Source organism: Callionymus lyra, chromosome 3, assembly GCF_982586985.1.
Source record: "Callionymus lyra chromosome 3, fCalLyr1.hap1.1, whole genome shotgun sequence".
Lineage (NCBI taxonomy): Eukaryota > Metazoa > Chordata > Actinopteri > Syngnathiformes > Callionymidae > Callionymus > Callionymus lyra.
In genome coordinates this window covers 15594213-15611484 of record NC_141820.1, presented here as the reverse complement: position 1 = coordinate 15611484, position 17272 = coordinate 15594213, and the positions used below count along the sequence as shown (strand labels likewise).

Sequence of the window (17272 nt, the reverse complement as noted above, 5' to 3'; positions counted from 1 at the left end):
CCTTCAAACCCTGTATGATCATTTCCAGCCTTCTTGGACTCCAGAGATGTCTACGTTCTTCAATGAAGCCATTCACACTTTTCCAAAAAAATCTGCTCTTTTCTGTCCAATTCCAGTGTAGAGCTGCTTGTGTGCCACATGCTCCGCTGCCTGAACACTTTCCTCCTTCCTGTAAATCGAGTGCTGGAGAGGATTTAAAGGCTGTTTCATCAAACAAGCTGCAACTTCACTGCTCAACATGGAACCTTGCCCTTCAGCCGTAAGGCAGAAAATTCCTTCTTTTTTTTTTACTTGCATGAAACAATAAATTCTACCCAGTCTTCGTGTTTGCTCATCTTTGATGTTGATTCAGTTATTTAATGGAATTTCCGTCTCATTCATTTTATAGCCGGAACTGGGTGGTTTAAGATTAAATTTAGCAAGAATCTTTAGAGAAATGTACGCTGGATTCTGAGCATTTTATATTAATTTTATGTTCAATGTAACAATGATATCCAATCGTATATAGAGTATATAGTCTGTGTAGTATTAAATGTATGTAAAGGTGTAACAATTCCCTATCAAAACATTTTAGACTCTTCCTGTTCTCTTCCTTGTCGGGACTTCCTGTCATTCATGCTGCCTTCTTGTACGCCGTACTTTCCATAGACCGGTGTCAGCTCGTCCCTAGTTCTTCCTGCTATGACCTTGACTCTCCTATGTTCGTGCATTGACCTTCTGGATTTGTGATTTATTACATACTTTTGTTATTCCTGGCTATTATTAATCATTGTTTATGGTATTCAGTCTTTTGTGTCTTTTTACTTTGATTTATTGACTTTTCTTCTTAGTGGTTTGTGCGTCTGGCTGCCGCACGCACTCTGAATTATTGCTTGTTTTGTTTTAGTCTCCCAATCCTGGCTCTCCTTGCTATGACAATAGGAAGGTTACATTGTTCATACAATGTTTGGCAGAAAAAGCAAGACTTACATTCGGTGTGTTGCCTGGTTGTGCATATTTAATATAGTTTGCTTCAGCACCTTAGCTAATATAGCTAATATAGTTATTAGCAAACTATACATGAAACCATCTGGCCTTGCCTAGGTTTTCTGCCAATTCATCTTCATGGTGAGATCCATTTTTCATGCACCTTAAAGACCTGCTGCTGAAAATAAAGATATACGAAAAAACACACAAGTTTACTGGTTATATAGAAAAAAAAACATCAATATTACACAGCATATGATGTAATCCCTGAACTATATCAACTTTCTATCATTATATTTGCAATTAAAGTTATTGTTTCTATAAATTATCACATACTATTACATATTATTATGATGTCTTTATATCCAATCATGTGAAATAAGAACCAGTTCAGTTTTAAATCTTCTAAAACAAGCATCCATTTGTAACTTCCTGGTCCTCACAGCACCAGATCTCCACATTCTTCTCTTAACACCTCTGCCTGTGAGGTTTATAGCGGAAGCTTCACCTGCAGTCAATTATCGGGAAGATTTTTTACCCTGTTTCTCTTTAAAACTATCTTTTGGACCTAATTGTCTTTTTTTTAATAACACATGTAAAAAGAAATGGGACCAGTGGGTTTTGGGTCATTTATACAATTATTTTTCATTATAATTAAGGGAGATATTTTTCAGTCTTACCAATATATATTACTCGTGGACATTATATGTATTTAGTTCTACTAAGTTATGTCTAAGTGTAAGTGTATTGTGTGAGTGTGAAAATATGACCCAAAATAAAATCTGCATAATTATTGATAGTAAATGCTTTTCTTTTGGATTTAATAAGACGCAACTATTCCCGAAATCAAATTCAATGCTTTTCAATGTCAAGTTGTGTGACATGAGGTCCTTGTTTACATTTGTGTGTATTATTATTTTTTTAAATGTCAAACTTACTGTCTTCTATTTGTTCCTTTTATTAAAGAGACCTCTTTTTTCTTCCTTCAATTCAGTGTGGGATGTTTCTTCTGCTAGGGAAAATGCGTGAATCCTACAAAAGGCTAGTGATGGAATGATATTAGACAGTATCAAACAAATCTTTTATTTAAATAAATATTGTATAAACCTTGTTGTTTTGTCATTTCCATTCATGTTTTTTGGTGGTGGTTTATATTGATGTTTAAAAAAAGAAAAAGAATAGCACCGAACTAGACAATTTATACATCTTTATGTGAGATATTAAGGTGAAATAAAAAGTATTCAAAATCATTTTTAAACCCCAGAGGGTACATTTGAAAAAAAGATGTCAATCCATTTGTCAAGCTGCAATTCTAATTAAAAAATAATCTTTTTTTTTTTATTACAACTGCTCGACTTGTGATCCACCTGCGACGGGGGTCCTTGTAAATGTGTGTGTCGTGCATGAGTGTAAACAGGCGTGGGCGGCTGCCTTCACTGAAAGAGACATTAATGAGCCCGATGATTACAGTCGGACGCCTCTGGTGGTCATTAGCTCCCCAGGATCAGACACCGGATCACGTCAGCAGCAGGGGGTGGCCGCACCAGTTCGCAATTAAACTTCCGGAAAATCGGACTTCTGTCACATTATGACAAAACCGGGACACTCACGGATGTATAAATAAGAGAGATGTCCGTCTAAAAACTGAAGCGATTCCATTAGTCGGTCAGCCGTCGGTTGCGTATATCGGGGCGATGGCGAGCGACAACCACACGAGAGTGACGTTGTTTCATCAGCGTATTAGACTCAGGCAGACCCGATTGTGTCTGTAATGAGATCACATCTCGTCCCTTCTTTTCGTGAGAGCAATTCCACGCGAACGCCTTGGTTACACCTCAAATATCTCCCGACCTATTCTGTTCCACTCCACTGAGCTGAAATGATATCTGAGAAACTTTCTTTCTTTTCCTGAATTCACCCCTTTCCACTCGGAAACTTCAAGTCTCTTTATTGTGTGTTAGCTTTCCGTCTTCAAAAACTTTTTCAACCTACTTCCTGCATTAAATTCACAACAATGTTCTGTTGGGTTTTTTTTTTAATTTTTCTCGGACATCTTAATCTCATGAGATCTAATCAACAAATCACTAATAGTTAGATTTTTTCATTTTAATTTTGACGAATATAAAGAACATTCATTTAATGTTAAATGTAACCAGGGTTTAAGGCTCACTTGAAATACCTTTGCTGAACCACTAGGGGACCGTGGCCCACATCTTAGGATTCAGTAGTTCTATAAATTTGAGAAAATAAAAGCATCAAATGTGTGGTATTTATCAATAGTAAACAGATGTAGGAAAGAATATGTTGCAGAATATTGGACAAAGTTTTTTTTTTCAACAAAATTAAAGCAGTTTTTTTTAAATAAATGTGATGGAGTGGCCGAACTGGTCGGAAACTTCGAAAACTTCTCCCTCATTATGACAAAATTGGGATATTGACAGATATAAATAAGAGATACGTCTGTATGGACTCAAACGTGACTTTTCTGGGACACCTCGAAATTTCTCAATTTTGCAATAACTTTTTTACAAAAGGGAACAGACTGTTCATAAAAAAAAGTCTGTCAGTGTAGGTTCTTATACATCCAGAGAATGGTTGTCCAAAGGGTTCCAAAGCGAGACAAATTGACTGACTAGAGGTCTGAGAAGACGTCTCCCCCTTAAATCCGATAGTCTTCTTCAGTTACAAGTTACTGGTCCGAGAAGCCGGTTTATATATATATAATATAGTATATGTTTTCTAGTGGCGAGGCACAGAATAGTTGGGATCAATGTGTGGGTCGGAGAAACCCATCAGTATAATTTGCCTATTTTGGTAGTTGGTACCTAGAAAGGCAAAGATGCTTTCCCATGTGGTCCAGAAATTTGCTCTTACCTTCTACCAAAATACCAATTTATCCAAAAGTAATCCTTTTTGATCATTGCTTTTCTGGTTTCCGTGTCTATTGGAGAGACTATATGCCTTAATATTCTCCCCAATATATCTAGAAGGATTTGTTGTGCTGCAAATGTCAAAATTAGCTGAAACATTTATAGATAGATTCTGTTTTCTGAAATAGACGTCAAATTGCTCTGAATGTTCAATGGCGCTCAAAGTTAATGAAATTTAAGTAAAGTGAATAAAAACCTTGTTTATTAGACGTATTGTCAGAAGTGCAATACATCATGAGTTTTCCCAGGTCACTGCAACTTCCGCCGGGTGACGTCAAGATTTGGATTCACTGCGGGATTGTTCCTTGTCAAGGCCTCTCTCTTGGCATTCCTCCCCTTATCCTTTTCTTCTATTCCTCCCTTTATCCCATCCCCACTTTTCTTTGGAGGCCCTCTGGACCCTATCAAGGCTCATTCTGTTCATCCCACATGTGAAGGGTCATTGCGTACCCCACAAGAATAAACCATCCACTCCATGTGAGGATCTCTGTCCTCACCACCCCCTTCTCCCCTCATTCTCCTGCCTACTTGCGCCCTATAGATGAGAATTGGCCTCGTCCTGCGTGCTTTCCTCCCCCCCTGGAGTGGACTTCTCAGGACCCTCGCTGTGCAATTCTTTGCCTTATTGCTCCGGCTCCTCCGTGGAGAACTCTCTAGTCAAAGCATTTGGGAAGACGCAGAAAGAAAATAAACTGGCTTTGTGTTCTGTTTCGATATATAGAGCAGTTCACGCGGTGACGCGTTTCAGCGTTTAACTAGAGGAAAGGGCGAAGTGTTTAAAAGGGAATTCGCTATATTGACTCATAAACATGGTAGTAGTTATTTTGTGGTTACCATAGTGACCATAATTTGGCGATTTTTTTTTTTTTGGTCATGAAACCCTTTTTGCCCCTTAGAAATAAAATACTTTTTTTTATAATGCCTATACGGCTAGGATGTGGTTTATCTGATTGGTCAGGGTTTTTTTTTTTAAGAAATACACCTGTAGATGGTTCCTTGTGGTGTCTGTGCGTTATAAACACTTGCTTAAGTGCGTAGAATGTTGGAGAAATTGATTGAAACCTGCATGTTGACACAGACTGGTTTAATAATGGAAGCCGTTCATGGTTTTCAGAACACATTTCCTAATTGTGTGAATGCTGGGAAGCATCCACACAACTGAGATCCTGTTTTCTTCTGACCTAAACTTTGCGCCGCTTCTCCTCCCGCAAATTTTATCCGATTTTAACCAACTTTTATCAATCCAGCTCGTTTCTGAAATGCAGGCTATCTTTTAGCTTTCTTTTATCTCTTCCACTCTTTCTTTTATTCCTATTTTTCTACCCCATTCATTTCAATGGGGAACATCTTTAACTCATGTTTCCCTCATGTTTAGCTACTTCTACATATACCACTAATTCTACTACTACTTTTACTTTTACTACTTATTCTACTACTACTTTTACTTTTACTACTTATTCTACTACTACTTTTACATTTCTACTACTTCTACTTTTACTACTAATTATTCTACTACTTTTAATTTTACTCCTAATTCTACTACCACTTTTGCTTTTCTACTACTTCTACTTTTAATATTCCAATTCTTCTACTTTAACAACTTATTCAACTACTACTTCCACAGCACACGGTCAGCATTCACACTGCATTTTCTTCTTGAAATGCATTTTTCCAGTTGATATTAAGATTCAGCCAAGGTTGCTTTCAATCCATTTTTCCACGTTTAAAAAGCTGAACGTGTTACGATCATCAACAGATAGATGCGTCCGCCAGGTTTTTTCCGTGTCAGAAAACCTCAGCTTAGCCTTTGAAAATGAACATTGTATCCTCACTTCCTCTGGACCAAAGGCTTGTTTCTCGAGCTTATCTCTTCATTTAATCTCCTTCCTCTTTAATTAGGACCACACCATGTGTTGATCCTTAAGAAAATGAAGCGGACACCTCATTTCCACAGAGAATGAACCACAGGAAGCTTTTGTCTGCTACAAGAATGTCCATAAGACAGTGGGGAACACTGTTTGGTCTGACTCTGGTTGCTATACCCTGGCTGGAGAGTACCATGGCAACGCCGGCAGAAGGTTTGCTCGATCACATAGCGCTGGTTCAATACACAAACTCTTGGTTTGTCATGCAAGTCAGGGCTGACCCAAATTACTACATTCTGGGGGGAAAGAAATGGCCCACTTCAACACACGCAGAGGCTCAGACATACTTAATTTAGCTTGAACATATTTAGCTGATGGCAATAATGAACAAAACATATGGATGTTTGAAGTCTAATCATGGAGGAAACGCTTCTGTTAATGATTTAACACAGTCCAAAGCCTATGGCAACGGGATTATTGGGTCTATTCAGTCGCATACCCGATTTGTGGGAGAGCAACTTTTGTCCATTTGTCGGGATAATTCACAGCGTTTTGAATATTATTTTCTTTTCTTTTTTTTGGTCAATAGATCCCAGTGAGGATGCTGCTTTAAATATCGTTTAGGACCATGTCCATAGAGATTTTCACTCATATTTTTGCGTAACAAAAAGCAACATACAGAATTCAATTAACACATTTTCACAAGACAATTAATGCACATGAATACTCCTCTGAAAACAATCCAAGTTTTGTAAACCAATTTTAAACAATCCTCTCCACTCCCAACATCCAAAACATCATCATAAAGTAGTGAGAAAACTTTTTTTTTCTCCACACATGACTTTAAGCCCTTTTGGAATCCACACGTTGAGATTTTTCCAAATCATGGCCCCTATCCAGATCAACAAGTTCTTATCTTAAAGTATTTAAGGCCGTAGAACCCATATCTATGTATCCTAAATTATTTTCAATTTTCTCTTGAATTTTCTGTCTTTTTTAAATCACAGTGTTAGCGCTTGACAAGTATATAGCTAATGCCAACAAAATATATATATCACCAGAATCATTTTTATTTCATTAAAAACTGACACAAGAAAAAAACTAAGGAAGTAAATTTCTCTGGATTGGCATCAAACTTGTGTTGCTGAAATAGATGTTGATGGTTCTGCATGAAACTTCAGAAGAAAGTGACATATTTATAGTTGAATAGAACCTGGGAATTAATTGAATCGAATTGTCCTACATTAAGAAAACTTTTTATAGTGAAAAAAGAAAGCTGCTGATAAATAGAGCAAAATAAAACAGGCTGAACCACAACAGTTAGATGGAACCGAAAAAACAAGAAGTGGCCTTTTCAGTGATTCCACCTCTTTCCGAGACTCAACGATGTCTGACGCCAGCTTTTTTTTTCCAGACGTAAAAGTTCATCTCAACTTCAAGCGGTCATACAAACAAAACGCCACTTACTTCATTTTCGGAGGTCTGTTAGTTGATCAGAGTTTTTAAGAAGTTGCTTCTCTAGGCTCTTTTCATCTGCACTTCTGCCCCGTCTCTCTCCGGTACTCTTGCTCTCTTTGTGGGCTGAGCTGGCGATAGCTGTGTGTTGTTTGTGTGTGTGTGTGTGTGTGTGTGTGTGTGTGTGTGTGTGTTTTCCATGGGATGGGATGGGGATGGGAGCGAGGGAGTGGGGGCTGTTGCCGGGTTTACTGACTCGTGATCGAGAGCTCATTACCCCCAAGGTCACCCGTGGGACACCGCCTAGAACCAACACAGTCGCTGGAGAGTAGAAAGATGAGCAAGCCAGACAGCAGTTGAGAGCCCAGAGTTCTACCGGGACGAGCTCAGAAAACCAAACAAATGTACGTCAAAGAAGAAAGAGAGGAACGCCTGACGAAAAGTGCAAAGATGAAAAACATGAAGAGAGAGCAAAGAGACAGGGTCAGCAGGCGAAATAAAATATCCTAATGATTGATGGAAAAGTCGATCAGGACGAAAGAATCAATGGCATGTTCACTCGCTGAGTTTCGTTTCGTTCATTCTTCGTCCAGTTGGCGACAGTTTCATCAAGTCCATCCATGTTTCAGTTCACGTTCCCGATCCGGAGAAGATGTATTGGATCTGATTTGTGACGTACAACATCTAGAGGATGTAACTTTATTTTAAACAGTATTTATTTTAAATGGCGAAATATTAGTGATCGGTTGATTCATGCTTCATGAAACAGTTGATGAGGTTTCATGATACAGTGGCTTAATTTTGAAAGTCCACTAGATGTCACTCTCAGCTTTATAATATTTTGTTCTGATCGACTAATTCAATGAAACATGGCTTGATTTTCAAACTGAGGGTGACATCTAGTGGACTTTCAAAATGAAGCCACTGTATCATGATACTTCATACAATTCTAACAATTCTAGTGAGGTATTTAATTTTATAGTTAAAAGAAAGTTGATTATCAAATCATTTAAAGTTCCTTTTCCATGTATTTTGAATTATCTACCAGTCAGATGTAATATTAGAATGACCTATAAATAATTAAGAAAATAAATCAGCACGGTGACGGATTGGTTAGCATGGATCGCCTCACAGCAAGGAGGTTGCCGGTTCGCTTCCAGTATCGGAGGGAGCCAACTTGTGGCCTTTCATTGTGGAGTTTACATCCAGATTGGTTGATAGATAACCTGGGGAATTATACATAGGTGTTAGTGTGATAATCTGGTATCCTGTTCAGGGTGTCCCCCCGCAACCCCTTGGGAATAAGCATGTAGAAAATGGATGAATGGATGGACGTTCAAATACATGGAAAAGATCAGGTTTGAGGCGGCACTTAGATTTATCTTAACACCGCAGCAAAGAATAACTGGGGGAGACAAACAGTACCCCAGACTTTACTAAATCTGACTTTAAAAAGTCGGCTCCTCACCAGCTGTCTCTTCACACACCACTACTAATATTTCATAGATTTTAACTTTCACATTTACTAATATACACAAGAACCGAGAAGACTTTATTTGATTATATTTTTGAGTTCTTGACATATCCTACTCCATCGAATATACTTAACTTTTAATGCCAGAAAACATGGGATTTTTTGGTGGGATTGCAGTATAGAATAAAATAATTAAATAAAATAACCAACAAAATAAGCAACAGAAAAAACAAGCCCCAAGCATGTGTAAAATCAAATTAATTAATATGTACCATAATATTCTCACTCTTCTTGATGGTCTTGAAGAAAGAATTCATTCAAATCACTCATTTGTATACCATGTTGGTGGTGGGCTGGAGTCAATGGAGTACCGGAGAGAGACTATTTAAATTCCTTCTTTTAAACGTCGACACAGCGCTGATGTCAAAGTTTACCGTCCATTCATCACTGTCATAAAGTCCTCTTGTTTGAATAGCTTTTATTTCTCTTCTTTTTTCTCTCAGAGAGCCAGAGGAAAGATCATGTCACCAGTCTTCATTGTGTGAACAGGAGACAAAAAAGAAGAGAAAAGACCTGCAGGAAGTGTCGGACTGGACCTGTTCCATATTAAAACACAGCACCGTGGGGCAGCAACAAAACCCCCCCTCGCCGGCCCGCCCCCCCGCACCGCCAAAGCTCCCGACAGGAAAAAAGTCGTATCGTGTGTGAAGGTTTTTACAGGGTTTTTTGGATTATTTTTAAATGCCAGACCTCACCTGAAAAAGTTTTCCTCCCGGAAACTGTTTTGCAGTCTCACAGTGTCCAAGGATTAGTGTCACATATGGCAATGGTGAGTTCCGGGAAATACAGACCCCGAGGTAAATATAAAAATACATTCCGCTCTGGAATGGGGGGGGGATTCACTTGGATCTAGTTCGTCCCTGCCGGAAAATATTTTCTTGTCATGTGTAATAACTTTTTGAGGAGAATTTAAACGCTTCCGTTCGACAGAGTAGAAGAACATTGTGAAAGTGGAAAATTAGTTAATGAATCAACTCAAACTGGACAATAACAATGTTATATAGAGAAGCATGTTAAGTGTCACATTTCTGGTTCTTACCTTCTATAACTGGGCTGGGCTCGACACTGGATTGATCACGGATATCAACGTTTGACCCGGTCCTCGTCCATCATCATCATCATCGGCAAGTACAAAAAGCTCTGCAGAGCGACACTACAGCTAACCCCCTGTAGCCTCATGAACCCAAGATTTAATTGTCGAATAAAAAAGAGAACTGATTGTATATTGTTTATTTATTCACGCTTGGTTAAGATAATGGTGCAACTCTGACTCAAATGTATAAACTCCAAAACCAAACGTAACTCTGGAACAAAAGTGCAAAACTTTGAAACAAATCTACAAACTCTTGGGCTTATTTTTAACTCTGAAAACTAATTCACAAACTGTGGATCAAATGTATAAACTCTTGAACACACTTTAAACTGAAAACAAATTTACAAACTCTGGATCAAATTTACAAACTACTAAAAAAAAATAATTACAAACTGTGGGAGTATAATTTACAAATATTATAATGAAAAAAAAAGGCAAAAAACAGACTGAAACTCAGAACAACATATACTCAAATGTGAATAACACATATAAACTCATTGAACAAATGTAATAATAAGTTAGTTTTCAGTTAGTTTTTCCCAAATAAGTTTGATATTTTGCAATTTGATTCACAATTTTTTGCATTTCCCAGTCTTACTATTTACTGGCTTGACTATAATATATGTTAAAATATACAAAAATAATTCTGAAAAAAATGCTGCTTTAACACTTGTGTTGTCTCTGGGTCAAGGTGAACGACCTCCCTGGCTTCCATAAGTACATATGTAGTGGTGGAGGTCGTTCAACCTGACCCAGAGTCAACACAAGGGATACCACAAACACATTTGTATTAAGGGCTTTGGGTCTGAGATAACACAAGGGTTCAGAAAAAGTACAGTCATTCATTTTTTTATTTAATTTTAATATTTGCATCACCAAGGCCAACTTATAAGCTAATTAAGTATAAGCACTTATACAGTATGTATTGTTTCTGACTGCTCGATATCTAATCCATTAAAAGAAACTGGTTGAGGACCAGAGCATGAATCATCGAGTCATTCCTGAGCAGACTCTCGCTTTGGCAAAGGTCCGCAGGCACAATTTAATTATTTAAAAAAAACTTCAATCAGACAAAGAAGGAAAGTTTTTAAATAGTCTATACTTTTAATTCTAAATGTTTCATGTCTAACTTTATTTGCATCCACTCCCAGTGTTCTTTTAAACATTCCAATAGTGGATCATTTATCTGTTTTAAATATAGATAAATCACAATAAAAAAATAAACAATAATAATTTAATAAAACTTAGTTGCACAAGACTGCACATGAAGATCATTCCACATATAATTAAATAAAATAACCATAATGGGTCACTAAAAATGAGTTTTCTAACATTTCTGAGCGAGTTTCAAGACCGCATCAATACTCCTCTGACTCTTCGGAAAACGCTTGATCATCTTTTGTTTTGAACGTCCGTTTTGGAACAACTACTGAGGATCCGCGTTGGATTTTAGGCTGCAATGTAAATGGAAAGTCAGCATTTTGTCGACTCATCCGGGGCCAGACAAAGACATGTATTAGTAAAAATCAATTTTAAATTGGACACTTCAAGTCATGTTACACCTGCTGTTGAAACCTTTTAGAAGCTGCAGATCGTTGCGAGGACAAAATGAGAGATGACATGTTGTTGGATCAGTATCAAGTAAACGAAAAGTGCAGTTAATAATAATAAATTAACTTAACATTCATTAAATTGGATGTTCACACTGAACTTTTATGTAATAAACAGGACATCATTTTCTCTTGTCTAAAAACAGGACGAAGGATTGATTGATTCCTATATTTTTCACATCATGTCCATCGAATTGGTCTCAAAAGTAAAGTTCCTCTGGTGAATTTTCAAAATAAAAGACTATTTGCTGATGTTAAATCACCAACACATCCCTCCATGAAGAGAGTCTGGCTTCACTGTCAAGATGGATAAAGAGAGCTTCACCCATCTGTCAGGAGTACCGGTCCAAACTGCAAGATTTGTGAAACGAGAGCTTTTACGGACTCAGGTATTCATTTGATCTGGACTCAGGTGGTTAAAATAAGACAAGAAGCGATGTTAGTAAAGTTACTGGCTAAAGTACCCGGTGTTTTGTAAGATATAAAACCCCAAAAAAATATTTCAAATGAAAAATTCCAAGGGTTATGTAATTTTAATTGTCTCTTTAAGATCCTTGCACGGATTACTTACATATTATCTACATCGGAAGATTCAGAAAAATGACTTGGAAGCTGCTAAGGGCTAAAAGCAGGACAAATATGTTGGAGGATTTTTAAAAGACTGTGACTTGCCTTAAATTTGAGCTAAATTAAGTTTAAACCTTCCTTGGAATTTGGAGGAAACAAAGGAGAGAGTCTTTAGCGCACAACCTCTATTTTTGTGGACATATAAGGCTAAACGTATAGAATCAGGCTTTAGTCCCGACACAGATCAGTTCATGTCATTCATTTTGAGCCCAAGGGGAGCTGTGTAGGACCCCTGTCGCACCCGTGAGAGGGTAACTAAGCTAACTCAGGTGCCCTTTATAAATATTGATATAAATTATATAGGCAGGATAAAATACCAGGTCAAATGGAAACGTGTGAATCGTCACAACTCTCCTCATCAGCGTTTTAAAGGGCAACTAATGCTAAACTCTCCTGACTCTCATGTTTTTAAATGTTGAAGTTTTATCTCCAAGATGCAGTAAGTTCCTCCTCATGACCATGTTTTGAACTTATTACTTTGGAGACTTACTTGGAGACGTATGGGATTGATGACGCGCGGTGACAAACCTTGAGGCTTGACCAATCACAGCAGAGTGGGTGTGGTTATGGTAAACACGATTTAATCTCCAGAAAAACAACGTTTTACAGTTACGGCGCCCTTGAGGCCTTTTTCGGCGAAAGTGATGACCGCTTTGGATTATGTTACTAACTTCATCAAGACATGAGTAATGTTTTCAAATCAAACAAGTGCTTCCATTTCTAATTAACTTTACTAATGATTCTGGGAAAACAAAAAATCGTGTGTCGGCCGATAACGAGACAACAACTGAATCCTCGGATCTAATAAAAACATAATATAGTCCTATTACTATTTACATTTCTTTCCCATTAGGACGAGAAAACTTTTACCATTTTGTTTTTCATGTCCCTTGAGGGGCTCCGTATTAAGAACATTTTCTAATGTAAATACTTCAATGAAAAGAGAGTTTTTTTTACAAACGGGTGTCTGATTTTCTCTAAATAAGAAGGATCTGTCTCACCTGTAGTTAATACAAAACTCTGCAGTGAGAATTCTGACCTGCTCTGGTAGGAGAACTCACATTTCTTCGATCCTTAAAACTCTGCATTGGCTGCCAGTTTCTTTCAGGATCAACTTTAAAATTCCTTCCATCAGTGATCTGATCCAGCTCTGGGCTCTGAGGTCTGTGGATCAGAATCTACTGATGGTTCCTGAACAAGCTTCCGGACCAGAGGAGAGAAATCCTTCCAGACTGTTGCTCGTAAGATTTGGGACGATCTTCCTCTCCCTCTGTATTTGATGATCTACTGACTCTTTCAAGAAACATCTTAAGCTTTTTATTTGTGCTTTTCCCTGATTTTCTGGGACTCCTGTGTTTGTCTTATGTGTCTTGGCCTTTTAAAGCATGTATTTTAGCTGTATATTGCTTTATGACCCTTGGTCTAGAAAGGCGCTTTACAAATAACCTTTACTTTACTTTACTTACTTTACATACTGATGAGTACAATAGAGATCCAATGTATATTTAAGACATGCTTAGATCAACACATTAGTTGATCTTTAAACTGAAGCCTTTTCAGACAGTTAGAGCCTTGAAAACGCTTGTATTTTGCTATCAATGAAAAACGATTCAAAATAATTTGATATGATCCCATAAAAGCAAAGTTGGGGGTGTGTTTGGCAGACCTCCAACCCTAACCCCAACCCAACATAACAATCTGTAACAAAGAAAGTGTCAAAATCGTAATGAACAAGCTTCATTTGTTCAAATCCACATCTAATAAAACTAAATTATATAGAACAGCAACAAAGCTAATGGATGGATGAGTCACCACAATAAATAGGTACCACAAAGCTGTCCGTTTATGAATAAGAAATACCTTTTATTTATCTGTTGCGTCTCTCATTAGCGGTCGGATGCGGTCGAGGTTATTCTTGAACAGCAGATGACTGGTGATGACCCTATTGAACGGCAACAAGCTCTGCAGCCGAGACCAACGCTGGATTGACAGATCACGGCTCACAACAATCAATACGGCAACACCATTAGTGGGTCTCACAAAGACTTGCACACAATAGCTCTTGTCACACCGCACACTGTCGACACGGAACCACCTCACGTTACACCTTATGAGGATGTCTTCACTGGCTCGGGGTATTGATCGAGTACCTGGAAGTCACGGAAAGTGTGCAGCCAAAGCTCATGATTATTAAATAACCCGTTTCGCAGCCGTGGAAACGTCGTTAAGGTTCTATTCATGACTTGGTAATGCACCATTTCACTGCTTTAATGTTCATTTGTGAGTGGAAGCAGCACATTTGAAGAAATATTAGCTCGATGACGGCGCATTATTAATTGAAGGAGAGATCATTAGTCATCAATCGTTAACTTTGCTCGGGAAAAACTTTCCACAGATTTCCAAGCCCGGCACTGAAGGGTAACTTAAGGTTTCTAACGATTGCATCGTTTTTAAACTGTTTTTCAACTTCTGTGTATCTATTTCTGGGGTAGAAACTGCAATGTAAGGTTTTTATTTTTTAAACTTTGAGTATTTCTCTGACCTGATTCTCGTGACTGGAGGTGAAATAATTTGCTTTTCAGTAAAAATAACTTTGGATTCCAAATGGAAACAACTGTGGGTCTCAAAGAAAGTACTTTTATTTTAAAGCAGAAACTAAATACCTCATTTTTGAATGCAACTTTTGTAGGAAATCTCGCATCTCGTAGATACGATCGTCGCAACCTCATGACACACAGACACTTGCTTTACTTTGAGTATCAAACGGTTGACAAAGCTCATCATCCCCTTCATTGCCTCTACATAAAGCAAAAAGATCCAGACTATCCTTTACCCGTTTTCTTGGAGAACTGTTGCCAGCTCAGTCTTGAGGTTCTGGATCTGCCCCTGGACTCCTCCTAAATGGATATGCCTTGAGCTTCTGAGGGGAGGCTTCCTGGAAGCAATAAGTAGTTTCTGCCATCGGTGTAATTGCGAAAGTTGTATCATCTACGACCCTTGGTGCATTGTGGGTATTTAACCCTTGTGTTATCTCAGGGTCAAGGCGACTTAAAGGCCTCAGAAACAAATGTGTTTGTGGTATCCCTTATGTTGTCTCTGAGTCACCTTGACCCTGAGATAACACAAGAGTTAAGGAAGACAAAACAATTTAATAGAAAGGATGTGTTTTCTCATATTAAATAAAGCTAATGCTGTAGTGTCTTATTTTGAAAATAAATGTAGCTTTTCATCAACTCACTAACTGCCTGAATGATTAGTTTTGCTCATAAGGAAACATGTGATTTTAAAAAGCGAAGCCAATACAGACGTATCAAAAGCTGCAGTTCATCAAGTATCCTCTTCAGGCTGTTTGCAGACTGACCCAGTTAAAAATAAAGTAATTTGTATGATATTAAAAAACCTATTCAGTCTGTTTAAAAAAAAACAGCAACACAACCAATCTACACACACTGAAGAGGGAGATCATTTATTTCCAACATTGCCCTTTGTGGTTAACTGGCTTTGAAATTAAGAGCATTGAATCAAATGGCTTTATTATCATTCAAATGTCATTCTCTGTACTGTTTAAAATACACTTTGGTATTTATTTATTCACTTTTGTAAATATTAATTAATTTATTCCATATCTATTGATTGTTTAAAACCAATTCAGACGTTCTCCCAGTTAATAGGTTTCAGATTTAATATAAAATAGCAAGTTGAAGATGCGAAATAATAAAACATTACAACATTTGACTGTATAATTTTAGAGAAATTGATCATTAAAACATAATATTTAGCCTCCGACTCATATGTCAAGGTCGACGATGACAGGTAGGATTCCGTATTTCAATAATTAACCCGAGTTATGATCAATGACAGCCACAGATCTCTTCTAGAAGATGTAAACTACTATCCCACAAAATATAATAACATTCCAATGTGGGCTTTCGGAGAAACTAGTTATTTAATCATCATGTTTTAACCATTTTAGTCGTATGACATCGTCAAAGGTGACAATGGTTTATCATGCTATAGGTGAGGTGAGGACATCAGTCTTATTAATCAGAATTGTTTTTTGTCAATTTCTACATGACGCTCAAATCTCACTCTTGTTATTTTTTGCAATCATGTTATTTTTTTACCCAAATGTGTGGCTTCTGGTTAGACTAGTAACAAAGATCAACATAGTTTTGCCTTTTGGCTCAGCACTTTCTTCATTTCAACAGGCCGATACAGAGTCTTCATAACTAACGCAACGCAAGCTCTTTCTTACTCTAACTTTTAAATACAACCCAGACCAAATACCTCAAGACAGATCCGACCTTAAAACCCAGTGTCGTCATCTATATTATATTCGATGCTTGTAAATGTAAATTAACCACGAGAACAGATCAATGACTGTTTAAATATACATCTGCACCTTTAAGCATCGCATTATTGATACATTTGGGAGAATATGAAAACCAGCAGTTGTGAATTTTTGATGCCAGCGAATAAAAATGTAGACAGGGAAGGTTTTTCTTTTGCATCAGTCCTGAAATGTTGGGTCAGAATCGAACCGTCATCACAGAAAAGTTAATGCAATTAAAGAGAGAAAACAAGCTGAAGAAGAATGAATAGTCATAGTGAAGGAAGTTTTTGAAATCTTTTTGTTTTTTGTTTTAAGTTTGAACATTTTCAAAACTTTTCTTTCCTCAAGGCTGGTTTTGCAAATCCCAGACATTATATATTGAAATACAATAATACATTAAACATAGCTGAGTCTTGGAAAAATGGGCCAGGTAAAATACTTAGATTCAAGGTAAACATAATCATGATATAGCAGTAAAACTAACATTAAGATGGATAGATAAAGGATCTAAAGTGTCTCTCAATGTAAGCTTAAATCCTCCCTTTCTTTTCATCACTCAACACTAGTGATGTGTTGATGAGGCTTCATGAAACAGTTGATGAGGTATCATGAAACAGTGTCTTCATTTTGAAAGACCTCTAGATGTCACTCTGTTTGAAAATGATTATATAAGATTATAAAGCAGAGAGTGACATCTTGTGGTCTTTTAAAATAAAGACACTGTATCGTGATACCTCATCAGATGTTTCATGAAGCCTCATGAACACATCACTAATAAAAAATAATGATAAATAACAATTCTGTCAAAAAATGTCCAAAGAAACTACAAACCTACTAGTAATATTTAATATGACATGGC

General features: G+C 37.3%; 2 protein-coding genes across 2 annotated transcripts in view; both read right to left on the bottom strand.

Moving 5' to 3' along the window:
- ptn (pleiotrophin) overlaps window positions 1-7337 on the bottom strand; it is a 57613-nt gene extending 50276 nt beyond the window's left edge. The window contains exon 1 of the mRNA XM_087786588.1: window positions 7229-7337. Within this exon, the coding sequence (XP_087642714.1) occupies window positions 7229-7233 (5 nt within the window). The 5' untranslated portion in view covers window positions 7234-7337. The remainder of the gene's footprint in view (window positions 1-7228) is intronic.
- LOC148083378 (cystine/glutamate transporter) overlaps window positions 1-17272 on the bottom strand; it is a 216213-nt gene that overhangs the window by 125914 nt on the left and 73027 nt on the right. The window lies entirely within an intron of this gene.